Source organism: Aedes aegypti, chromosome 1 (genome assembly GCF_002204515.2).
Source record: "Aedes aegypti strain LVP_AGWG chromosome 1, AaegL5.0 Primary Assembly, whole genome shotgun sequence".
NCBI classification, from domain to species: domain Eukaryota; kingdom Metazoa; phylum Arthropoda; class Insecta; order Diptera; family Culicidae; genus Aedes; species Aedes aegypti.
Window position 1 is genome coordinate 285,813,172 of NC_035107.1, and position 25,441 is coordinate 285,838,612.

Genomic DNA, 25,441 nt, shown 5'->3' on the forward strand with positions numbered 1-25,441 from the left:
GCTGTTTCGCTCAAGAAAAGTAAAGAAATTCCTTGACTGAAAGGGTCAAGAAATTTCCTACAGAGAGCCCCCTTTGAAGTGACACTTCTTCTCAACTGCGTACTGCGATCAGAAAAAAGTGATTTTCTTGACCATTTCTTGGGAGAAATTTTCCACGCATCGAGATAGGCGATTCCTTTTCTTGTCAGTAGCAAACCGGCCTTTATGCTGGATGCTGTCAGTCGGGTGGTGAGTGCTTTGTTGTTTTCACCTGAAGTAGCATAAAAGTAGAGTGAAACTTAGTAGCGAAACGAAATAATTTTCTTCGCTTTTGTTTGGATTTTTTGGGAAATTCTCGGGTTTTGTGATGAATTTACAGTATCCCGTAGCGGAAATCAGTGTAGTGCTTGAATGAGCTTGCCGGGAAGGTAAGATTCTAGCAGAAAACTAAACAGCTCCTGGCAGAGATTTGGCCTTTAGGGGAGGGTGGTGTACAGAGGGAGAGAGAGAGAGTGATTCATAGCCCAAGCTGTGGATCATCAAAGTTGGGATCGGATCAAGAAACGGACCAGACCGAAGGAAAGGAGCGACCGGATGGATGGCCACATAAACATCGACCAACCGACGGCGGGCAGTGGGAGCGGTTTGGGTTCCGGTGTGGGCCCCGGGGGAGATTCGGCCGATGGTCGTGGCTCTTCGAGGAAGCGCTGGCAAAGGATGCCTCAGGAAGGTCCCGGGACGCATCCGTCCTATGGGGTAAGTGGAACAAAAAAATACCATAAATTCTGCATCAATAATTCGAAAGATATGGTATCATAGCTCATATCATATACTATATATCATATACTCTTCGTGAATTTTAAATGTTTCATCAAGGGATATTAAAGTTATAGGTAATCTATTTACCAGTGATTTGAAGATTTTTATGTTTTATATATGGATATATCTTTCGAATGAAAGGGGCAGAATTGATGGTCATTTTTTCGTTAATAATCGTTTGAGACACACCATATTTAGGGTCAAATTTTGCTAATCTTGTTCGGATTTCCAGACAAATGACTCCGTCCCCAACGTAACAATACGAGATCCGAGCAGTCGAAGTAGTCAAGGCGCAAATCCTCCGCGGCCGCCAGGAGACGGCCCATCCGGATCAGCTGCGGCCGCGCGCCAACGCGAGGAGGAAGAGGAAGGACTCAAGTATGGTGCTCAGCACGTTATAAAACTGTTCGTCCCGGTGACGCTTTGCATGGTCGTCGTGGTGGCCACGATCAGCTCCATCAACTTTTACTCCACCAAAGATGTGTACCTGGTCTACACGCCATTCCACGAGCTTTCGGACGACACCGGAACGAAGATCTGGAACGCCCTGGCCAACTCGATGATCCTGATGACTGTGATCGTAATCATGACAATACTGCTGATCGTGCTTTACAAGAAACGTTGCTACAAGATCATCCACGGCTGGCTGATCATGTCCTCGCTGATGTTGCTGTTCCTGTTCAGCTACCTGTACCTGGAGGAGGTCCTCCGGGCGTACAACATTCCGTTCGACTACCCGACGGCGCTGCTGCTGATGTGGAACTTCGGCGTGGTCGGGATGATCTCGATCCACTGGCAGGGACCGCTCCGGCTCCAGCAGGGCTATCTGATATTTATTGCCGCCCTGATGGCGCTGGTCTTCATCAAGTACTTGCCCGAGTGGACCACCTGGGTGGTGCTGGCTGTGATTTCCATTTGGGGTCGGTTACTTTCTAGCTTGATCAGGAATTGTCCACGGATCCTAATTCTTGTCATATCTTTGCAGATTTAATAGCAGTTCTAACGCCCAAAGGACCCCTCCGGATCCTGGTGGAGACGGCTCACGAAAGGAACGAGCAGATCTTCCCGGCGTTGATCTACTCTTGTAAGCTCCTTCCGACTTATATCCTCATATAACGATCCTCACTATTTCCCAATTCCTCAGCAACCATCATGTACTCGTACATGGGAACGCACTCGGATCCAAGTGAGGAGGCGCTAACCCGGGACCGTACCATCGGAACCGGTGGAGTCAGTGGTGCCGCAGGGGTCGGTCTCGGTGGATACGGTGCAACGGCCTCGCCGGTGCACGTGACAACAGCCACTGCGGCCGGGGGGACGCATCCGGCCACTTCGCCGACGAGCAACGCTGAAGGTACGCCACTGGTTACGTATCGGGTAAAGTCCGGTTCGCGTGGTGCCGAGCATGGTACGCTGCTTATCCGTTTTTATTTGCTTCCTAATCTAGCCGGTGTGGTGGTGGGTTCAACTAGGTTCAAACTAAACTAGATGGTGGTGGTGGGTAATTGAATATTTATAACTGAGGCTGCAATTATCCATCTGCAAAGCCTGTTCGAATCCCAGAGTCCCTAACTACAGTTTTCGAAAGCGATTCGGAAGACTTGCGGAATCAGCGCATTTCGTGACGACTGATTCCGTTTTCAGGCGAAAACTGCGAATCGCTTGTCACAACATAGCCTTCTTGTTGGCAAATACGAGTTTGAATTTTCCCGGCGCATCGAGTTGGACGTATGTTTCCCCTATGCAGCAGAACCTTGAGGTAGAGTTGTCTTACAAATGAAAGTAAGCTCGATTACAAGCCTGATGAGAACTGCTGGAGGACAGTTAAATCATCCGTTTATGATGCTGTTAAATACTTAAAACGAAGCTCAAGATACGCTCGATTCGACGAGGAGTTTCAGAAGGTTTTAAAAGAGAACAATGTAGCGCAGTCTGCAATGCTGCAGCATGGTACTCGGCAAAACGTGGGACGACACAGGTTAAAGCGGAGGGAGTTAGCGAACCCTGCCTATTCCGAGATAAAAAGCACCGTCTGGAATAAGTGAAGCATCAAGAAACGCATAAGTTTAACCAAAAGCTAAATGCATCTTGCAAAGGCTTATTTCTGTAAGCTGAAATGTGCATGAATTCGAACAGTAGCATCTTTCGGCTTATTATACGAGTAGCGTGAGATGAGATATCTCGGTCCTGTAAAGCAAAGTGACAATACTCGACTATAATGAAGTAACTCGCCGTATAAATCAAATGTAGAATCACTTCATCCCACTCGAGTAGAGTTATCTCGCTATACGAGACCGAGATTTCTCACTTCACGCCACTAGTAGAATAAGCCCAAAAGTGCAGACTCATAAGGAGAACAAGCTAAAAATGTGCAGAACTGAGAAGAGAGCATCTTGATTCAAGAACTTTTGGTGATCGTTAAGTGGAAGAAGCACTTCGACGAGCATTTGAATGGTACTATATAGCGGTAGTAGATGTTTCCGTCATTTCTGCGGTCGATAAAAGCAAATCCTCACTTCGAGGGAAGTTTAAAGATGTAATTCAAATGCTCAATAACAATCAAGCAGTTGGTAGGAGTTGAACTCTTCAGGATCTCGTATCGTAATGAGTTGCGCATCCATGAAAATAGCGAAAGAGAGAGGAACGAGTAAAAAGCACAGAAGGTGCTAAATGCTGATGGTGTTTTAAAATAAAAGCTTGAGAATGGTCGGTCTTGCATCGTGTAAAGTAATTCGCCGTGTAAATCAAATGGAGAGCTTCTTCTTCTTCTTGGCATTCACGTCCCTACTGGGACAGAGCCGGCTTCTCAGCTTAGTGTTCTTATGTTCCACAGTTATTAACTGAGAGCTTTCTTTGCCAAAGTTGCCATTATCGCATTCGATGATGCACGATGATACTCTATGCCCAGGGAAGTCAAGGAAATTTTCTTTATGAAAAGATCCTGGACCGACCGGGAATTGAACCCAGACACCTTCAGCATGGCGGACTCTAACCACTCGGCTAACGAAGGCCCCTATGGAGAGCTACTTCACTCGAGTCGAGAATTCTCGCATACTCTGAGATAACGCCCTAAAAGCCATTGGTAACCATGTGTGTAGCTCATTGTTTCTTAGCAAGTGAATGAATAAGCATCCAAACCAACATCACTGGCAGGTAGATAATGATCCTTTCTTCATCATAAAGTTGTTAAACAACGTATAAATCCATTCACATGCTCAAAAACAATGAGCTACACACATGGTTACCAATGGCTTTTAGGGCGAGATCATAAGTTATGCGAGAATTGTCACCTCGCTATACGAGACCGACAATGTTTACCTTACGCCACACGTAGAATAAACCTAAGGATCTCCTGGCGGTTTTCCCGGTTTTGGCAGCAACGTCAACTTCTGAACCTTCCATCTGTCTGGGAGTAAATATATCTGGGAACGCCAAGATTGCTACCCTTAGCGCTGCGTTAGGGATACCATCTGGACCGGGAGTTATGCTCAGCTTCAATCTTTTCGCAACCGTTATCAGCTCGGCGTTAGACTCTCGATTTACCATCCTGTAGGTCACCTTGCGTCAGGCTTTGGAAATCTTAACGATCCTTGACAAATGAGTCATAATAACAAACCACGAAAGAAAACAAGACAGACATGTACCACCCACTGTTTGGTGCCGATTTTGTGTGTCACCACTTTCGCTAACACACTCTCAGGCTGATGACACTCTGAAGGAGAAGAGAAGTGAAGTGAAGTGTTGGCGAAAAGAGAAGAGAAGAGTTCAAAATGATATGGCATACTGGGAGAGGTTTCGAAAGAGTTTCAATGCGCTCCGTGTTTTCATTGATTTTGTGCTTCAGCAACAGCATGCTGCCTGCAACCAGAGAGAGCGCGCATGGCTGCTTCATTCGGTTTTTTCTCTTTTCCCATGTCCATCTCCATCAACTGGCGCCTGTAAAGGCGACTCTGTAGAATGTATAGCAAGTGGGTAAAAATCATTTCATCAAGCGGGAGCATTGGTTCTAGATGACGTGCAAGAAAACCGTTCAAATCACGAAGCAAGTTATTTTTCGTCATTATTCGGCAGTCCTGTCCGCTAGAAATTACAATGTAGGGCCGATACATCCTGCATGAAACTAGCAGAAATAGCAATCATAGGCTATCATTCAGAGTATATACAACATTAAAATTAGAAAAACATATAACAGTTGATTGAATACACGATTGACTACATTAATTAAATAACCAATGAATAGTTAATTAAGATTTTCGTGACATAGTTTTTATATTTGAATCACTATCACATATTATCAAAATAACTACTAAAAAGTTAAATTAATAAATTCAAGAGAACAAAAATAATTCAAAACATGTATGGTACTGGTTGTGGATAGCTATCAAGCCGACTGGAATATATATATGAAACGTATATTGAGTCTAATCTTGATGTTAACATGTCTTAACAAACAAAACTTGATATTAACAATGCTCTTGAAACTTTAACAAATTCCATTGTTGAAACCAGGAGCATTGCAGTTCCAAAATGTGAAGTAAAATTTGAATACGTCATTATAGAGGATGATCTTAAACTCTTGATCCGTCCTAAAACACGTGAGGAGAAGGCAATTTCAACGCACTCGCGATACTGCTATGAAAATTATATGGCAGGATTTGCAGAAAGAAATCAAGAAACGTTTTTCTCAATAGAGAAACAAAAATTTTGAAAATAAAATTTCTCAATTGAACCCTGGCTCTAAGTGGAAATTATCTAAAATTTTGAAACAAAAAAATAAAACCTCAGAAGGCAATACCGGAAAACAAATTACTACTAACTAATTGCGAAAAAGCTCAAAAACTTGCTATGCAGTTTGATAGTGCGCACAATTTTAATTTAGGACTTACTAGTCCAACAGAAAATCAAGTTACTCAGGACTTCGAAAATATTCTCAATCAAGAGAACGTTTTCGAAAATTCTTGGGATACTGAGTTGGAAGAAGTGAGAACTATTATTAAAAAATTCAAAAATATGAGAACTCCTGGTGATGATGGAATTTTCTACATCCTCATCAAGAAACTTCCTGAAAGTAGCTTATCATTTTTAGTTGATATATTTAACAAATGTTTTCAATTAGCATATTTTCCTGACAAATGGAAAAATGCTAAGGTTGTACCAATTTTAAAACCAGACAAAAATCCTGCAAAAGCATCTAGCTATCGTCCAATCAGTTTGCTTTCCTCCATGAGTAAAATTTTGGAAAGGTCATTTTGAACAGAATGATGGCTCACATCAACGAAAATTCAATTTTTGCCAAAGAAAAGTTTGGATTCCGCCATGGACATTCGACCACTCATTAACTTTTACGTGTAACACATTTGATTCGTTCCAACAAATCTAGGCTATTCTACTGGTCTTGCTATTCTAGACACAGAAAAAGCATTCGACAGTGTTTGGCATGAACGTTTGATCGTAAAATTAAAAAACTTTAATTTTCCAACATACATTGTTAGAATAATTCAAAGCTATCTGTCAAATCGTACACTTTAGGTTAATTGTCAAAACTCCAGGCCTAAAAGACTTCCTGTAAGAGCTGGTGTTCCTCAAGGCAGCATTTTGGGACCAATATAATACAATATTTTCACATCTGAATTACCTAAGTTACCTCAGGGATGTCAAAAATCCTTGTTTGCGGATGACACAGGCCTCTCCGCCAAAGGACGAAGTCTGCGTGTCATCTGTAGTCGACTGCAAAAAAGTTTGGATATTTTTTCTTCATACTTGCAAAAATAGAAGATTTCTCCTAATGCTTCCAAAATTCAACTAATAATATTCCCACATAAACCAAAAGCTCTTTATTTGAAACCTTCAAGTAGACATGTCACAATGAGAGGAGTTCCAATAAATTGGTCAGATGAAGTTAAGTATCTAGGGCTCATGCTAGATAAGAATTCGACTTTTTGTATATATGGAATGAAATAGTATTTTAATTGCATACCTTTTCTAAGAGTACCGTAAAACGGGGTAACTTTGATAGTTTTTTCGAAGAAAACTCCAATATTTATATATGCTGCTTTCAAGAATTGCAATTTATATTTTTAAAACAAGTACTGACATCCTAGCTATCGATTGAACTTGATAGATTGCCAAAAGGTTTATTCTGAATGGATATGTTTTTTTTCATATAATCGAAAGTCGGGTTTCTGCTTTGGGGTAACTTTGATAATGAGGTATAAATCGAACAAAATTGAACGAATTACGGAACATTTGTAGGGCGTTGCATACCTCTAGGCGTATAACGATATATGGAAATTTATGACTTAGATTATAAAAATGGTCCCAGTTTGTATAAATGGGTTTCGCTAAGAGATTTGAGGCCGAATTCTTGTTCTACTGTAACTAGGCTGTCAAGGATAAGTGACGAACTCATTATAACTTCATCAAATCGTGATCGTAGAACAGATTGTTTGTAAGCGTTGCAAAAATGCTAAAATCTAACAATTTTTCAATATTTGCATATAAATCCTCAAATGCACTTCATTCCAACGAAAATAGCTTTGACATGAAGTTTCATACTAATATGCTTTACTTTTGCATTCGTTTTGCCTAACTGATTAACAGAAACTTCGTTATTTCGTTTAATATATTGTGGGCCTCGCACTATCAAAGTTATCCGCATTATCAAAGTTACCCCGTTTTACGGTACTGTAATTGTTTTATTTATGGGAATCCTTTCTAAACTTGAATTATCGATATTATGAACAAGATCACGAATGGCTCTAATTGCAGTTCATTTTTAAGGGGGCAGGATCCGTCATTGATTCCGGAATTTTCAAAAGCAGTTATTTCGTTCAAAATCAAGAAAATCTACAAGAAAATGTGTTCACTGCATTCTGTTCTCCAACCGAAACACAGTGAACACATTTTCATAGAATAATGCTTAGTTTTGAACAGAAAAACTACTTTTGAAGTTTCAATGATGACGATGATTACGATGACGGAGCGTTGATCGTTAAGTAAATATTGATTTTCCGAACGGGTAATAACCTAAAGCTATGGCTCTAATGATTGATGACAAATCGACTCTCTTATTTATTAGTCATGTACATAGTAGTTTTTTTTTTCTACGGAATGGCCGAGTGATAATTTTGAGTTGAGGAATTTTATTGTACAATATTTAAGATCAGTTCAGTATTACAAAGCACACATTATTTTTCAAACATAAAAAAGAACTTTTATTGTGTTTTTTAATTTAGTTTACTCCCAACTGTTTTCATCAGTTCGAAATTCAAGCGCAATATTAGTGCTGCCAATAATAGTTCAAATCATCTTCAAGCGTTTTCGCGCGTCGAAGCACCACACGAACTGGTTTCACGCTTGACCACGCTTTCCATGCCTCTTCGCATCGCTTCAGTATGCCAGGTAAGCGCGATTTTCATACAACATGCATGGAGCGACCTTCAACGCGTACGCTCCTCTTTCACATCCTCGCCTTCTGTCTGTACGAAGTGAGGTTTTATCAAACATGTCTTGTCGATTTTTTCTATACCGCATTGACAAAGTGATCCACAAGGAGCAAGTTTGTTTTACGTAAGCCATAGTGTTGCATAGAATTTCTAGATACCGTCAAACGGGGTAACTTGAAACAATTTTCAACTTCAAAGCTATATGGATGAAAAAATTGAGAATTCAGATGAGTCAAAAACCATCTGGTACCCTAATCGCCATGTAAAGAATACCACACTGTATTAGTTTCATCAGTATTTGGCTTTCTGGGATCAGGAGAGAGGAAAAATATGCATTTTGAATGCTACCCCTAATGTGGGGTAACACGCAACACACGATGCTATCTGAAATACACTATTTAAAACTTAACCTACTTTATTATTATGATCATTTAGTAATATTCTTCAGTGAAAGCATGGCAATAATCAGAAAAAGGTACTTTACTCTCAGAAATCAAAATATTATTGATTCAATTATGAGTATTAAACCAATTCGATTGAAAACTCCATTGGCATTGCACAGGGTGTCCAGACAAGGAAAATCTAGCATATCATAAGTCTTGACAGTTATTGGAAAGTCATTGAAATGCTTTAATGCAACTTTTCTACAAACACAATGGTATTTTAGTTTATACTTCACATAACTTATTTTTTATACATATTTAAATCAAAGCGTATCACATATGTCTTTTTAAGACAGTCATCTTAAAAAGAGACCGTTTTAGTGTTTTGACATAAATGGATCATATTTCATGCAGAAAGTTCCGAATGGCAGATTTGAAAGTGAATTTTTATACAGATTTTCAAAATTATTCCTTATTTACAAGAAGAAAATTAAACTGATTCTAATAATAATGCGATTCATGTAAATTTTCTAATATTTAGTACAAAACGTGTATTGAATTGATTGAGGTACAAAAATCTTAATGTTACTGACCAAATATATGTTCAATTTTGTCTTTTCATGTGTTTTCGATGACAAACGGCAAGAAATATCCAAAAATTTAAATCTAAATTGATGTTGCAAGTTACCCTACAAGGGTAGTCAAAAAAGTTTTTGAATGTTTATAGTGTATAAGCATCAAATTATCAAAACTTTTATATTGTCAACTTGTACACTACTAAGTTATGTAATTGATAGCAAATGCCTCGAATGATATAATTCTACCGTTTATGTGGTACGAGGAACGTTTTTCAACATTAATTTTATACAATCCAACGTGTAATATGATATTCATCTCTAGCAAACCAACCAAAATAGAAACAATACCCTAACCCTCGCCAAAATCTTCTGTTGTATACATAAGGTCAATAAATGGCAGAATAATTTATAATAATTCAACTCAATGCTGAACGAAACGACAATTCGGTTACATGTCGAAATGTTACCCCGTTTGACGGTATTTCACAAAATTTTATTGAACTGGTGCTTGATATTGAAATGTAATCAAGAATTCTTGGCAGATTTCCTGTTTTTAGAGGCGTTTTACAAACAGTTACTTAAGGTTTATCCCATCAAATTGCCCGGAACCCATAATGCCGTTGTTTTGGTTTTGTTTCACATTGGGCTGGATAGATTATTTTAAATAGGTGAGGTTGGGACGAAGAATATTGCTTTTACCTTGAATTTCAATTTTCGATGAAAATCCACCTGAATGTTTTTTCGAATTTAGATGTCAGTATTATCATTCTGTATTTCTGTTTATTTGCTGTCAAATCATCTGACAGTGAACAATCTGCTCTTCAAATCAGCAAAATGGAGTCACATAAAGCCAAGAGTACTCTGAAAATTATACAAGAGTAAATGTTCAAACTGTTGAACGTTTAGATCAAAGCCTGAGCTCACATGATCAACTGATCATATTCTTCGACATCTTTTTATCTCGATTTATGAGGAAAATATATACAGGAAACAAGACAAATAGAAATAAGGAATATATGATTGACGAATTATAATTATTCATTATTGTAATAAAATTGTTGAAAAATCTAAGTGTTGAAATATGCCAGTATCAGAGATACTTATACTGATACTGATACTGATAATACTGATTAACAGTTTATCAATAAATCAGTTGTAATAATGATAAGTTACAAAAGTTAATTCATTTAATTATAAATTTTCCTATTTGTGGATTTAACTTACTAGCAAACGTTCTGATCCGTGCTCCATTTACGCCCAAAACGAGCGCAGTCATATCATATTCCTCTAGCGTTCACTAGCGTTCTTGCGCGTCGAAGCAGCAAATAATCTCCACAGAACTCTTTGAACCTCTTTGCTTCGCCTTCAGTATACCAGGTAAGCGCGTTTTCCATATAGTTTGCATTGAGAGAGCTTTGACTCTTTTCTCTTCTCTCCTTTTATCCCTTCTCTACTCCTGCTGTATGTCATCGCCCTCATTCTGATCGAGAACAGGAGGCGAATATTTTCTATTTTCTGTGCCTTGTTTACAATTAAAGGGTTGCTGCTCTTGGTCGCTCTTTCGCCACGTACCAAACGAGAGAGTGAATATTAACATTCATATATGGGAATCTCTGCTTGCGATGTGCTAAAACTGTTATGGTTCACGAACTGTTAAACTCTCTGAATATGGTTCGATTGTCTAATTCGGATCACAATCTAAACACAGCCTTAGGTCTTATATGCAGGCTTCTGGTCTAGCTCTCTGCACGCGTCTTCTGGCTTTTAAGCAGGTTGTACGGAGGGTGCTGAGTCTGTCGTTCCACCAGTACACAGGACGCCGCTGATTCCTTGGCTTAAATTTTTCTCATCATAATTGCGTCACACGCTCTCGCCAACGCTTCTGTCAGCTACACACGAAGATTTCCTGTCAACGTGACCTTTTTCACCACATTTTCTGCACTGTTCGGACCTGTCCGAGCCTTTATTGCTCGGTGGCCTTGAGACAACGGTGCACCCTTCACGTCGTCTTCTGTTGTGATCTCGTCCAGTTCTTTACATTCGATCACTTCCTCCTGGGATAAGGCTCTCACACTTGCCTCGTTGCCCAGCAACATCGCGACGAGCTCCCGGCAGGCCGAACTCTTGATCACGAGTTTTTTTTTTTTGAGTTCAAAGAGTATCTCTTATTTCTGGGTGCGCTTGGTTCTCACCTAGCTCCTTCAGCTCTGGATGCTCCCTCACTCTCGTAAAAATCGTCGCGTAGGTTGTCTTGTCGCTTGCTTCAATGACAAGAGCATCGCTCTTGAACCTCACACGAGGTGACCGTCGCTTTTATTTCTTCTTCGGTTCCTTTATTTTCCTCTCCTCTCCTTACGTGCTGCATTCATCTACTTTTGGTCTTCAGTGAAGACTCTTCACGGTGCGCCATTCTGCTCGCTGACGCACTCATTGGCTCTGCTTTTTGTATCTTCCTGTTCTCCTGGTGTATCCCTCGTTATTTTATCCGAGCGGGTGTGACTGGATCCAACAGTCCTGGCTCCATTCCTATTTTTTGCAATTTGAAGATTAATAATGGTATGTCGATTCGGTCATATGCCTTACTGAAGTCAGTGTAGAGGGCTTCTACGTACTTGCCCCATTGTCCATTGCGTTGAGAATGAAAGATACCAAATTCTAGCAGATTGGAAGATATTGAGCGGCCTTAAAAAAAAGCCATGCTGCCCAAAAGTAATTTGGTTTTTTACTTGCTGGAAAATTTTGTCGTTCACGAGAGATTCGAAAGGTTTGGGGATACAAGAGATAATAGCAATTCCGCGATAGTTCCGTATGTCAGATTTTGTACCTGATTTGAAAACAGGCACCAAATACGAGGATTTCCAAGCTTCTGGGAATTTTCCATTATTTAGAGACATGTTGAAAAGGCGTTCTAAGGGAAGGGTAAGTTCTTCTGAGAGATTTTTGAAGAACACGGGTGCAATGTCATCCGATCCTGCTCCCTTTGATGCTTCCAAGTTTTTTAGTGCCGATAAGATTTCATGTTGTGATAGTTTTTCAATAGATATACTATTAGAATTTTTTGAGAAAAAAGAAAAGAAATTGCGGTCGCGGTCTTCTTCGGAGTAGGTGGTATACACTTCTTATTTCAGGTTCCATATTTAAAAAAAAAGTTTCGACAATTTTGAAGAATAATTCAAAAGAATGTTTCTTAGCGTGTTCAGGTGGAAAATACACGGATAAAAAACTATGCGTTTCTCCATTAATTAAAGCTTTTGCCCAAATATTTTCGAATTATTTGTGTTTGAAGGTTTCAATTTCTTCAGAAGTAAAGTCTGCATTGATGGCTATGAGGACTCCACCACCAGACTTCTTATTACAGTTTTGAACATTTCAGTCGTGTCGAAATACATTAAAACTGTTTTCAAAAATGTCTTCGCTTCTTACGCTTTTGTCCCAGCTGGTTTCAGTTCAAGAATTACATTGAAAGAAGAAGATAAAAGTTTTTGCTGGATTTCCTTCATTTTGGCTGAGCTTTTCATGCGATTTAAATTTTGGCAATATACCAAAATTTCAGTCGCATTCTGTTGAGAAGACGAAGAAATTTTTGGATTATTAGTAATACTTACATTACTATGTGCGTCAGGTAGCGTGTGAAGCGTGGATGTTGTGCAGACGTCAGTGATGTCTGCTTCCAAGGACTTTATTTTCGTTTTTTTTGTAAGCCGGTTGAGTAAAATTTATTTGCACTCTCCCTGGTAAGCTGCAGTCGCTGTATGCGCTCGCTGAATAAGAATGCCCGGTACGACTTCAAGTCTTCTACGGCGTCGCTTCGCGAAATTCCGAGTTCTTCGTGGACGTCCAAGAAAATTTCGCGCAAGAGATTAGTGTCCGCTGGTAGTCCTTCTGCAGCTAATGTCAAAGATGCGCTAGTTTTGGTAAGTCCACGAATACATGTTGAAGGGGTCTGGTCATGCAAGAATGAAAGATAGGTCCGCACTATTTCCATGATTTTCGGGTCCCGTAGACGTGCTTTCAGGAAGCGTTGGTCCCCAGCTGCAGATTCTTCCGTGAGTCTGACTATAGGTGGACGCATGGGGTCAAAGAGTGGAGGGTTTTCAAGCCTGGCAGGTTTTTCAGGGCGATAAGGGTTCATGGTTTCTCCTTTTTGGAAATTTATAAATTTCGGTCCATTGTCTTTCATTGGCGGCTGAGAAAATTGTACACGTGCCGCTGCCAAAAGTTCTTTGTCCAGTAGTAATGACGAATTTGCACGCACAGAATTCATGTGCGTTGAGGTGATTTCTGTGTTGTTGTTAGTAGTACTTTTGTTGATATTGTGGTTGTTGTCGTTGATGTTGCTGATACTTCGGTTGTTGTTGCTGCTGTTATTGTTGCAGTTGTTGATGTTTCGGTTGTTTTGATTTCTGGCGTTGTTTCCTCCTTCTGGCCTTCTTTTCTTGTGTACGGCGTGAACGCTGTTTAGCGTCATATTCGGTCCAGTCATGCTTCCATACTTTTTTATTGCCTAGCATGCGCCAGCTAGCCAGCTGTTGATGTCCCGCAATGCATTGGCTAAGTTGTTTGCCATTATTGGTTTGCTTGTATGGTCATGTGACGCGGAAATGTTTTGGCCATTTCATCGATGTGCGATTTTACATCGGAAGCTAGAATGGCATTTTTGTCGATCAAGTCATTAATTAATTTGGGCAGTAAGTCAATGGAGTGCGCTGCAGCCGATGTTGATATTATTATTTCTTCTGCTGCTGCGGTTGTGCTATTTCCGCTCCTTGTGAATATTATCACGTCTTCGTTCCCTCCATTAGATTCTCCATCTAAATCGATTATTTGCTCCATTCGATTGGGTCCTCCCTTCGGGGTCCACTTGCTGTATGTAGTCGCCTCTCGTAATCCCATGGTTGTCTATGCAAGCAGGGAGGCCATGCTAGGGTTGACATAATCCTTCATGGGGGTGTGTTCAGAGACGGATCGGCGGGAGTGATCAATGTTACATATGAGCCTATTTCTCACCGAAGTTGGTGACGAATTTCGAACGTACACGAAGGCCTGCCAAGATTTTAGCAGGACGGAGGCAGTCTCCTTGTAGTCCTATTCGCCGTTTCAAGTTGGTGTCACTTTTCCTTACTTAGCTAACAGTAGAGTACACTGCCAGCCCTCAACTGTTAGTCGACGTATCCAATCCGAAATCCGTGTCCTGTTCGTTCTTCTGCGCTGTGACCTGGTATACTGAATCAGATAATCAGAATTTTACTGGCATCCGTCCTGATGTGCCGGTTGGCACTCTAGAGGGCTAAGGCAATATGAAAGCGGTACAAAGCGCTTGTTCTGGGCTACTTGCAGATATGTGTTTTTTTTTGTAGATATTCAACAGAGCCCTCTGATGAACCCCCGCCAAATCTCCCGGAGTCCAATTGATCTGCTCGGGATGTATGTACTCTTTTGTGTCGTTCCTCGATGATTTAGCCTATACCAGGGTAATAGGTAGCTCATATTTCCAGTACAGCCTTCTGTATCGATACATCCGGAGAGCACCACAGGCGGCATTTCTCCGACATAACTGCCGTCAGGACCTACCGTGGCGCTAACATTGACTCCGACTTCTGTCTGGTGATGATAAAACTGCGCCTAAAACTATCCGTCTTTAACAATGTATGGTACCGACGCCCGTCTCTGTACAATCTAACGCAATTGAAACAATCCGATGTTACCATCGAAGCATACTTGAGGACTGCTGAAGTATTACAAAAGTAACCATCAATGACGCTGTCTAAAAAACTATCTAATGCTGCAGCAATAGCTCCACAACCCCCAGTGTTGTGGAACCAGGAGAATTGCGAAGGCTTCGTGGCGATAGTCGGATATGCAGGTGTATAATGAGGACGTGCTTTGAGGTGGCCGAAAGATGAAAGCAGCACTACGACAAACATCTGAATGGCGCAAAATTTCTCAATTTGAGTAGCTAGAACATGTAACGTTTTGGAACCAATTCTTACCAGGTACAGCTAATTATTAGAGACGTTATAGGTTTGGATCTTTTATACGAAAACGGTTCATAATGTGTATGCCTTTAACCAAATAAAATGATCCCGATGGCTTTGCCTGAATTTCTTGTATTTTATAAGGGTTTATAAGGGTAAATACAGGTAGTTAAGAGATTTTCCATTTAATCCAATGATGTCTACGCGGATTATGAACCGCAACTCTAACACAAGACTATGATCTCACCTATTTCTTCCCAACAGATCAATCCGGCGGCTTCACGCAAGAGTGGAACAACAGTGCCGAACAGCGGGTGGCCCGACGACAGATCGAAGTCCAAGCCAACATCGCTGGCAATCCGAACCGGCCGGAATACCGCACGGTGACGGCAGATCGCGACCCCAGGGCGACCGGTGACTCCCAGCAAGTTCCCCTGTACGAGCAAGCCGAAGAACGTACGTTGAAATTCTATATCTGTGGAATATTTTGTGGTAAATCATTCCGGCTTCTGTTACAGGTGGCATCAAGCTCGGACTGGGCGATTTCATCTTCTACTCGGTGTTGGTCGGCAAGGCGTCTAGCTATGGCGACTGGAACACGACGATCGCCTGCTTCGTGGCCATTTTGGTGGTAAGTATTCAACGGTAGTTCCACCTCCATGAATCAGTTTATAATGTCTTATGCTTGTCGTAGGGTCTCTGCCTGACTCTGCTCCTGTTGGCCATCTTCCGGAAGGCCCTGCCGGCGCTGCCGATCTCAATCTTCTTCGGACTGATATTCTGCTTCGTGACCAGCGTCATCGTGAAACCGTTCACCGAAGCGCTCGCCTCCGAGCAGGTGTTCATTTAGTTGTCACCGCCCCTTCCGGCATCGGGGATCGGAACCTCCCCGGGAAGACCCCGGGTGGTGGCTTCCGATCCGATGGGGGTCTGTTTGGTTTTTACTGCTTATCTTACCGATAATATTCCTGCTTCTGTAACAGCACTACTCTAATTTCTACTTAAGCGAAACAAAGTGTCCAACCGAGGGAAAACATGTGACTATACAGAAAAAAAAGGAACTCTCATATTATTGTAACTGTAGTACCGTAAGCGAAGACAACATATTAATCTATAGCAAGAACAAACACATTTCAATCGATTTTAAATCAGCTCCAGTAGAACTGTTTTTTGTACAATTCATCGTCATCATCATCATTCGCGCGCTTCAGGAGGGAAACCCATTTGAAACAATAAAATTCTAATGATTGAAGTATCATCGTTTCACTGTTCGATCGATAGATCTAGGACCTAGCTTGAAGACTCGCCGAGGGAACTTTTCAGCAGGTCTATCAGCTGCGGATTGCACGTCCGGTTGATGGCATTGGTGGCCCGTCGGTTGTCCTCTTCGTCGTCACTGGAGCGGTTCCGGGAGGGATCGTATCGTTGACTGTTCAGTTTCATCAGTTGGAAAAACTCGTGGTTTTGGAGCTTCTGAACCGGGATGATGTGGTCTTTGTGGGTGGATAGGAGTCGCTGCAGTTCGGACATCGGGAGGTAGTTTGAGGGATGTCGATTTGTACGTGAACGCTTCTCGGGTAGTCGTTGGTTTAATAGGTAGCCTAGGGTTGACTGGAGTTCGTCCGGTGGCGTGGAAGCGATGGAAGACATCTGAATGATGAAGGCAGTAAGATTTCAGGTCAAGTCAACCTAGCTAGAGATTCAGATCATACCTCGTTTGGATTCAGCAAGTGATTCAGATTGTGTAGATTTAAGCCTTTAGAGTAGTCCTGTATGATAAGACGCGTTAAGCATTCAGAAATTTGCTCTTCTGGATCACTTTCCTGAAAGAAATTTTAAAATCAATGAGTCTGATATAGTTCTACACTGATACTTCGGTTTACTGAATCAAATTTACAGTTTTCGAACGGTTAGCGCTACAATCAATTAAGAGTTAATACTCAACATAACATTCGGATTCTAATTTTTGAATCAACGATCGATGCCCCTTCAATCACAAGTTCATTTGTATTACAAGTACAAGTAGGGTAAAAGCACTATATTTCGACCCATGAAACCAGCATATGAGTATAAAACTCCTAAAAAGCCTGCAAAAAAACATCAACTAATATTCAAATTTGGCAGTCGAATAACAAAACATATTATTTGTTCATGCATAACTTCTATCTGATGATATTTCGTTGTATTTTATGTATTTTTATAGATTAATTACATTATCTTTTTGTACTATTTTTCGACCCATTGTTTTATTTTTCGACCCATGCATGTGCTAATTTTCGACCTGTACCAATTGATACAAAATAATCGGTATATTGTATAAGGAAAACACTATGTTCGAATAGCCAGGGAGCTCAGCGGAGCAATTTTTGTACACAAAACATTTACGGTTCTTTCAGCACTCAATCAATCATTTTAAACACTTAGCACATAGATTTTAGACCTTTAAGTTTATTGATAGACACTTATTTGTTGCATGCACTGTATATAACTTTTATTCTTAAACTATTTAATGTTTGCTTAATCTAAGTTTCAAATAAATAACACATAAAAGACAAATTTTGCCGTCCCGCACGATAGATCTAATCGTATCTCTTGCTGTCTGATGTATAGCCTTTTGTGCTCTCATCGCATGAAGTGATAAATCGTTCTTGCTCAGCCCCACAGTGTTGACTTGAAGCAGCATTGTGTTAGGCAGACAAACATGAGCAGTGATCGTAAAGGTGACTGATAAGAATGTGTGGTAGAAACGCTAAGACAATTTCCAAATCAAATATTATAATCGAACATCCTGCCCCCGGCAGAAATAACCATTTCTGAATCTTCTGATGTTTCCGTTTAAGTTCTGGAGCAGCATTTGGAGAAGTAGCTGTAGTAAATCCGCTCGTGCTTTGAATTCCTCGCTGGTTTGGTGTAGCTCGTTGATTAGATAAGCATGTAACATAGAATAAGACCGGTAGCCTAATTTTGATAAGTGAAAAATAATGGACAGGTCCTTACCTGGACCCATAATTATAAGGGCCTTGGATTTTTTATCGTTGTTGAGAAACTGATGTTGGTTTACTCTGACGGTTCATGCCTGAATGACGAATAATGTCTGCAGGATAACAACGGTCGTTTCGTCGAAATTGTGGTTGAGCACAACATAAAGTTGAAGAACGGAAAACTCGTGATTTCTGAGGTTGTTGATTGTGAGTGGCATACTGTGAACGACCAGATTTGCTTCCTGCTCTAGATTGCGAGTGACGTGCTTGTGAGAAGCGCCCGTTGTTTGCCATTACAGCCAGGTTGCACACGGCAGATGAAGATACGTGTCCTTGTGTCCCAGCAGTACCGCTCATAACCCAGCCGAATGCTGAATTAATCAGTGTTGGAAGTGAATCTCCTAATGGAATACGTCCGGCAACATTGAAGATGTTGAAAAATACTTCAGCTCCGAGCACCACACCGATTGGTCTAGACTGATAAAATTCAGGGTCTGCCAAAGGAATTCCAGTTGGAATTGGCCAACCTGAAACATCAATGGATTTGGATGGAAGCTCTACTGTAACTCTGGGGAGAATGCATGCTTCAATTGTGGTGTTGTAATCAGTTATTCGAGATTTCACTGTTGATCGAATCTTGCATTGTACCCTCGTCGATGATTGTCCGATTCCAACTATCGATAAATTTGCAGAATAACGTCGAACGTGCATTCGTTGAGCTAAAGATTCCGTTACAAAACTGCATTCACTGCCTGAGTCAAGCAGTGCTCTTGCATGATGTTCGTGGCCACTTTCGTCCACCAGGATGATATTTGCCGTTGCTAACAGCACTGAGCTGTTCGTTATGGTTCGAGATGTGCAGCTCGTAATCCCACTGTATGCTGTGGATTCTTCTTGTCTGTCAATGCCACTTGCTGAAGCTGATTGGTTGTTTGCTTCTGATTCTGTGATACATAGTTGCGTATGGTGACGTCCACTGCATTTACGACAACTGCTTTCAGACACACAGTTCCTCGCCAAGTGTCCCCATCTCAGACAGTTTCGGCATAGGTGATTGTTTCTTACTAAGTTTTCTTTTTCATCGATAGTCATGCCCGAAAATATGTCGCACAGATACAGCAAATGTTGATTTGAACACGCTGGACATGGCCGAAACGCTTGTTGGACTGCACCGTAACTGCTTGAACGTGGAAGATTGTTCTTCTTTGCAACAGGAGGCAAATTTGCTGAATTGCTGGCAATGGTTTCAAGAACATTAACTCGATGCTCTAAGAATTCAATTAGCTGCTGGAACTTCGTAGCGTTGTGCGTTTCGGAATATTCTTCCCAGTCACGCCTGGTAACTGCATCTAATCGTGAGCTTAGAAGATATATGAGCAATACATCCCAGTGGTCTGTGTTTTCCCCCAACTGCTTGAGGATCTTCACATTCGTTTGGAATTTTTCTAAGAGAGCGTGCAGTTCTGGCGCAGCCTCTCTGTTCATGCTTGGAAAGTCGAACAAGGACTGTACGTAAGAACGTTTTAACCGTCTTGGGTTTTGGAAGTGAGATACTAGCAAATTCCACGCAACCGAGTACTGCTCATTACTGATCGGTATGGTTTGGATCAGTTTAAGTGCTTCGCCTGATAATGAGGATCGCAAGTAATAAAATTTTTGAATCGTCGACAAATTTGTCGAAGAGTGTACAAGAGAAATGAACAAGTCATGGAAATTCATCCAGCTTTCAAATTCTCCGCTAAATACCGGTAGCTTTATATCCGGTAGCTTGACGTTCGACTGATTCAACCCTTCTTGACGTGCAGCGACGATTTGAGTTTCGGGCGACGGTTGATTGAGCATCAAAAGTGTACCCTTGATGCGATAATAAGCCCGCTCAAATTCGGTTCGCTCTTTTAAATAACCATCGAGCGATTCTTCGGATTCCTCTAGTGTTTCCAGTTCAGTCTGCACTTCGTTGAACTCGTTCCACAGGGCAACTAAATTTTCCAAACGGACTGGGACTTCACATTTATCTCTCTCAGCTTGATAACCGGTAACGTACGTTTTGATGCCAGCAAATGATGAAACGATGCTGCGTTTTCGGTTCTTTAAACCGCGCAGCTTCCGGTCGGCCGCCGACATAGCGATGGAAGAATCTAAAACCAAAGGATCCGCGTAGACCACGCAACACAGGATAACAGATATGGAATCGCAATTACCTGGTAACAGGCAATTTATTGCCTTGTATTATTTGAAATAGCTCTTGATCACTTCCGCTTTCAGGTTGCTTATTAGTAATTTGGGTTGGTCGGACTCAGTGACAAATGATTTCTCTGCCGATGCACGCCGTGAAGCTGATGGTTCGATATGGCAACTTCTCCAGTTGTCTAACGTTGAATGATATGAGTTCATTGACCGGTCATCGAGTTCATCGACCGACATCCAAAACTTCGGTTGAAAGATTCTTGAATCAGCATCCACTTCATCGATGGCCAGTAATGCGATGGTAAATCAGAACATGTGCAAAATAAAACGATCCGGTAGAAAATTTCATCAAATCGTAAGAGAATGGAACCACACTCACCTTAGTGAGGCATGGAATATGCCTTGTATTGTTATTTATTACTGCATGCAATTAGGTGCCACATTCGCCATGCCTGTTGTTTTCCCCATTCAACTCTTTTGATGCTATCCAACGGCGTCTTTGCTGGGATATTTGCGTAAACTGAAGATATTCTGGTTGGGCGAATACTTATCGACGCACCAATCCGGTTCGAAGGACCATGTTCGAATAGCCAGGGAGGTCAGCGGAGCAATTTTTGTACACAAAACATTTACGGTTCTTTCAGCACTCAATCAATCATTTTAAACACTTAGCACATAGATTTTAGACCTTTAAGTTTATTGATAGACACTTATTTGTTGCATGCACTGTATATAACTTTTATTCTTAAACTATTTAATGTTTGCTTAATCTAAGTTTCAAATAAATAACACATAAAAGACAAATTTTGCCGTCCCGCACGATAGATCGAATCGTATCTCTTGCTGTCTGATGTATAGCCTTTTGTGCTCTCATCGCATGAAGTGATAAATCGTTCTTGCTCAGCCCCACAGTGTTGACTTGAAGCAGCATTGTGTTAGGCAGACAAACATGAGCAGTGATCGTAAAGGTGACTGATAAGAATGTGTGGTAGAAACGCTAAGACAATTTCCAAATCAAATATTATAATCGAACACACTATATTAATGAATTTAAATCAAGTTTGTGCTTATCTGATGGGAATGATTTCTCGCGGAACATTACTAAAGGACCTATGTACAAATGAGAGATTCTCTCCTCTCTCGTTCTCTTTCGATTATAACAGTGGAATACTAAAGATTTTGGGAAGTTTTTCACCATAGATCGAAAGTCAATTGCCTTGACTAGCGTTTCATACAAAAAACGCAACAGAAGAGGTTAATGTGACTCAGTTATTAATGAAAGAGAAAATAAACAAAGAGAGCCTCCCAATGTTAGATAGGTCCTTTAGTAATGTTCCGCGAGATTTTTTTTTCGAGAGCGTAAAGGGCACGTGGCAAGTTTTGGACATTAATATATGAGCGAAAATTATCAATTTATTATTGAATATTCTTCGATTATTTCTCTTTTTAGAATTACATCCCAATGGAAACAGTGTATGCTTCCCATTTCATTAACGAACTTTATGATAATCGATTCAAAAGGTATTATCTGATAGATCTAAAAAAGACTCCTGAATACCTTAAATTTTTGGTTTTGTATCCCTTTCACATCCTTTGAAGATGTTGAATGTAATACGTTTCGTAATTAGTCTATTAGTTTGTGGAATTGCGTGATTAAGTTGTAGACTACGATATCATAATTTAGGAGGAAAGTAACCATCATGTTTTACAAAGCTTTACAATACCTGTTTTTTTGCTCAAAATTTAAGCAATGTTCAAGAAAATCTATCATTGCATTACACTCGATATCTGGATTGTGATGATAGATTTTTCTGAGAATTTTTTTGTAATTTGTAATTGTATTTTTTGCTCTTCCGCTCTTTTCTAAGAATATCGCGATTTTATTTATCATGCTCTATCAATTCACCTGGATGAGTGTCTTTAAAGTAGCTGGGCCTTTCAGCAGTATCAAGAAACCCTTCGACATGCTCCAACTTTGAGTCACGTTTCACTAGCCATTCCCGTCGCTGATTGCCGAATATTCACACCTCAAATTCCGCCTCCTCCTCCATTGTGGTCGGTACTGTACTTGTCTGTACTTTTCTGGGCGCTATAATATGTTAATTCATATAATTTTGTTTAAATTGAAGCAAGATGAGTATATTTCTTACCGTTTTGGTTAAAAACCGTTGTAGCAAGAAATTCAACTCCACGAAAGAACAACCACCATTATGAACGATGTTTATTTTTGATGAAGGGTCGAAAACTGAAACACATCACCTGCTGAAATCATAGCATGCTTTTTCGACCGGTGTAAAATTGAAACCTGGTGTTTCAATTTTCGGACAATTTCAAACGCGTAGTAAAATTTATTTTCGCTTATAAATGCACAAAATTAAATACAATATGCTTAAATTTTATCTGTCTTCATCAAACTTTATCGATTAAGCATCACTTTGATCAGTCTTTATACTGATTTAAGCCTTTTCAATATGTGGCGATTTTTCATCGATGGAAGAAAAAAGGACTGATTCAGACACAGGGAAATCAGGAATTATCAATTTAGGATTTAAACTCCGTTATATAGATGAAATTTTTAATGGATCATGACAGGTATAACAGCAATGGCATATTCCAGTGATTTGAAAATGTTTGAAAATTTCACATAGTAGTTTAAATAGCTTTTGTTCTATCAATGGGTCGAAAATTAGCACTGGGTCGAAAATTAGATCCCTTACCCTACCTAGGCACATATCGTTTTCTGTTTTTTGATATCTAATCATCTTGATGTTGCCTTTTCTCTTCTTTTGATGGTCGATATTCACTGAGGATCCGGATGGCCTGGCTATCTTGGTGAAGCATCCACAATAGCCTTCCTTGTAGTCGGTCTTGCTGCATTGCTTGCATTGATAGCTTGAAAATGGACATTCTTTTGGGGGACGGACCTGGTGTAGTGGTTAGAACACACGCCTCTCACGCCGAGGACCTGGGATCGAATCCCATTCCCAAGATAGTCATTAAAAAATTCAGTGACGACTTCCTTCGGAAGGGAAGTAAAGCCGTTGGTCCCGAGATGAACTAGCCCAGGGCTAAAAATCTCGTTAATAAAGAGAGAAAAAAAATGGATATTCTTTGACGAAATGCATGGCTCCACATTGCCAGCATAGTGCTCGAGGTCTTCTCGCTTGAATGTTGAACCAGAAGATTTTGGCTGCTTTGGTTGCCGAACTGCCTGGACCGACGAAGGTGATTGCTTCTTCTCCACCAGAGCTGTGTCGTGTTGAGATTCGACAGCCTCGGGCATTCGGTGACTAGATTCTCGAGATTTACCGTTGCCGCCGTGTCTGCTTCAAGCTTCGATAGTAATCTTGTCCTGACGTCTGCATCTCTTGATGATTCTAGACCGCAAACGAAAATTAATCCCTTGAATTGGTCGATAGTGAGCTTGTTCAGTTCGAAGTCCTCACACTGGCGGTTGGCGATGCCAGCGTAAGTAACGTGATCGTCTTCTTCGTTTTCACAATCCTGAGGCAATCGTACCGTTGACTGAACTGGGACTGGTGGTGTCCGAAAACAGATTTCAGTTTCTTCACTACTTCTTCGAACGTGAAGTCACGTGGGTGTCGTGGCAGGAGAAAGTTCAAGAGATTTTCATAAACTGGAACGTAGAGACTCCGCATGAGAGAATTTTCGCTGCGTCATCCAGTTCTCTCCCTTGTAGATCTGCCATTTGTTGCACTGCGAACTGTTATGTAACGGTGCGAAAGCTCGCCGTAGTTATGTATGCTAGATTTACTAGCTTCTTCTTCTGTGCGTCGTTGTCTTCCGACTTTTGAAGAGGATACTTGTGCGGTTCGGACTATTCCATAGGAAAGATGATACCCAACTGCTACAGCTGAGCGTGCTCTGCTTCGACCAAAGGAACGGCGTTGTACAGTACAGAGCAAGGCATTCCAGCCAGAAAACGGGTCTGGTTTCAGGACTCTAGCTTTCCGACAGTGCCCAAAAGTATCTTAAGAACACTTCGAGGAGGAACCGTTTGAGGAAATGCTTTTCAGGAAAGGAATTTGAATTTAAATGATTCACCTGATTAACTAACGATGACAATAGTTTAGTGTACATGTCAAAGAGGTCCATCCATTCTTAGTTGACTGTATGAATCTGAATGCGGAGAATGCTTCACTGGTTGATGTACATCGCTTGGTACTTGATCTACTTCTGATGCTGCTTACTCTTTTCTGGTACATCTTCCCCCAGTAGAATGGATCTTTCAAATATCTGCCTTACCAACTATTGATGAAATACTGCCCCGTTTACTTACCAACTGAATCCACGTGTTGAAGTTCAGCGAAAACTCCAGCGTTTCAACGTAATGCCACCACTTTGGCGGGACGATCAACGCCATACCCGGTTCCAGATCCACATGGAACGCTTCATTCTCAACCCCTGGAAGTAGATTTGTTAAACTAAAATTCATTAAGCTGAGTGATTCCGCTCTTACCGATCACCTTCGAGTACGCTTCCGGACTGTAGAAATTCTCCTCGCTGTACACGCTGGACTCCTCATACGGAACCCTGGTTGGTTTGAGTTTCGCTTCCGGAGGAAACAACAACCACCGCTTCCGACCGTGCACCTGTACCACTATGTTACAACCGTACGTGTCGTAATGGCAGGGAGTGTGCGCCCCTCGAGACCCTATCCAAAACGAAATGTCTTCGGCGATATCCGGAAAGCCGAAGCAGTCGAACGTAATCCCCTTGCGGCACTCTTCAGGCAGCTCGTTGATGTACCGGTAGCTGTAGGAGGCCCAGTTTTCTCGGAAATACTCATCATTGTCCGCAGTGGATTCCTTATAGAAATCCGTCATACTCTTTCGAACCTGCCCGCGTAATCGTTCCCATTGCGGCGATCTACCGCTCCGCCGGGAGCCGCAATCCAGTAGAAACCCGTTTCCATCGTCGTTCGACTGATCCAAAAGGTTTAACCACTCCGGAAGCGTTTGATCGAAGCAAAACCAAGGAATTTCCACATCCTTCAGGACAACCGGTTCCCGAACATTCAAAACTACGTCCTTTATCGTGGAAGGGTCCATTTTCGGTGCAACTACTGTTTGT

General features: G+C 41.1%; 2 protein-coding genes across 3 annotated transcripts; one reads left to right on the forward strand and one right to left on the reverse strand.

Annotated features, from left to right (window-relative positions):
• Positions 1-149: 149 nt before the first annotated feature.
• Positions 150-16,431, forward strand: LOC23687923 (presenilin homolog). Of its 2 annotated transcripts, none has more exons than XM_021838069.1 (7): positions 150-735; positions 1,031-1,718; positions 1,784-1,882; positions 1,943-2,206; positions 15,444-15,635; positions 15,698-15,810; positions 15,874-16,431. In XM_021838069.1, exons 1-7 carry the CDS (start codon positions 574-576, stop codon positions 16,027-16,029), a joined length of 1,674 nt encoding a protein of 557 aa, XP_021693761.1. In that variant the 5' UTR covers positions 150-573; the 3' UTR covers positions 16,030-16,431. The 2 variants fall into 2 exon arrangements, with proteins under 2 accessions (XP_021693761.1, XP_011493212.2); XM_011494910.2 differs by having other exon boundaries at positions 152-735; positions 1,943-2,152.
• LOC5564006 (HSPB1-associated protein 1) lies at positions 16,317-25,441 on the reverse strand. The gene is made up of 4 exons (XM_001648280.2): positions 24,828-25,441; positions 24,648-24,772; positions 16,892-17,002; positions 16,317-16,829 (listed from the first exon to the last, which is right to left on the reverse strand). The coding sequence occupies exons 1-4, from the start codon at positions 25,417-25,419 to the stop codon at positions 16,470-16,472; spliced, it is 1,188 nt and encodes a 395-aa protein (XP_001648330.1). The 5' UTR covers positions 25,420-25,441; the 3' UTR covers positions 16,317-16,469.

Coding starts and splice junctions, on each gene's coding strand:
- LOC23687923 (XM_021838069.1), top strand. CDS start 574: ATGGATGGCCACATAAACATCGACCAACCGACGGCGGGCAGTGGGAGC. Junction 2,207..15,443: donor TTCGCGTGGTGCCGAGCATG/GTACGCTGCTTA, acceptor TCTTCCCAACAG/ATCAATCCGGCGGCTTCACG. Junction 15,636..15,697: donor GTACGAGCAAGCCGAAGAAC/GTACGTTGAAAT, acceptor CTTCTGTTACAG/GTGGCATCAAGCTCGGACTG.
- LOC5564006 (XM_001648280.2), bottom strand. CDS start 25,419: ATGGACCCTTCCACGATAAAGGACGTAGTTTTGAATGTTCGGGAACCG. Junction 17,003..24,647: donor TCAACACGTGGATTCAGTTG/GTAAGTAAACGG, acceptor AATTTCTTTCAG/GAAAGTGATCCAGAAGAGCA. Junction 16,830..16,891: donor ACTTGCTGAATCCAAACGAG/GTATGATCTGAA, acceptor TTCATCATTCAG/ATGTCTTCCATCGCTTCCAC.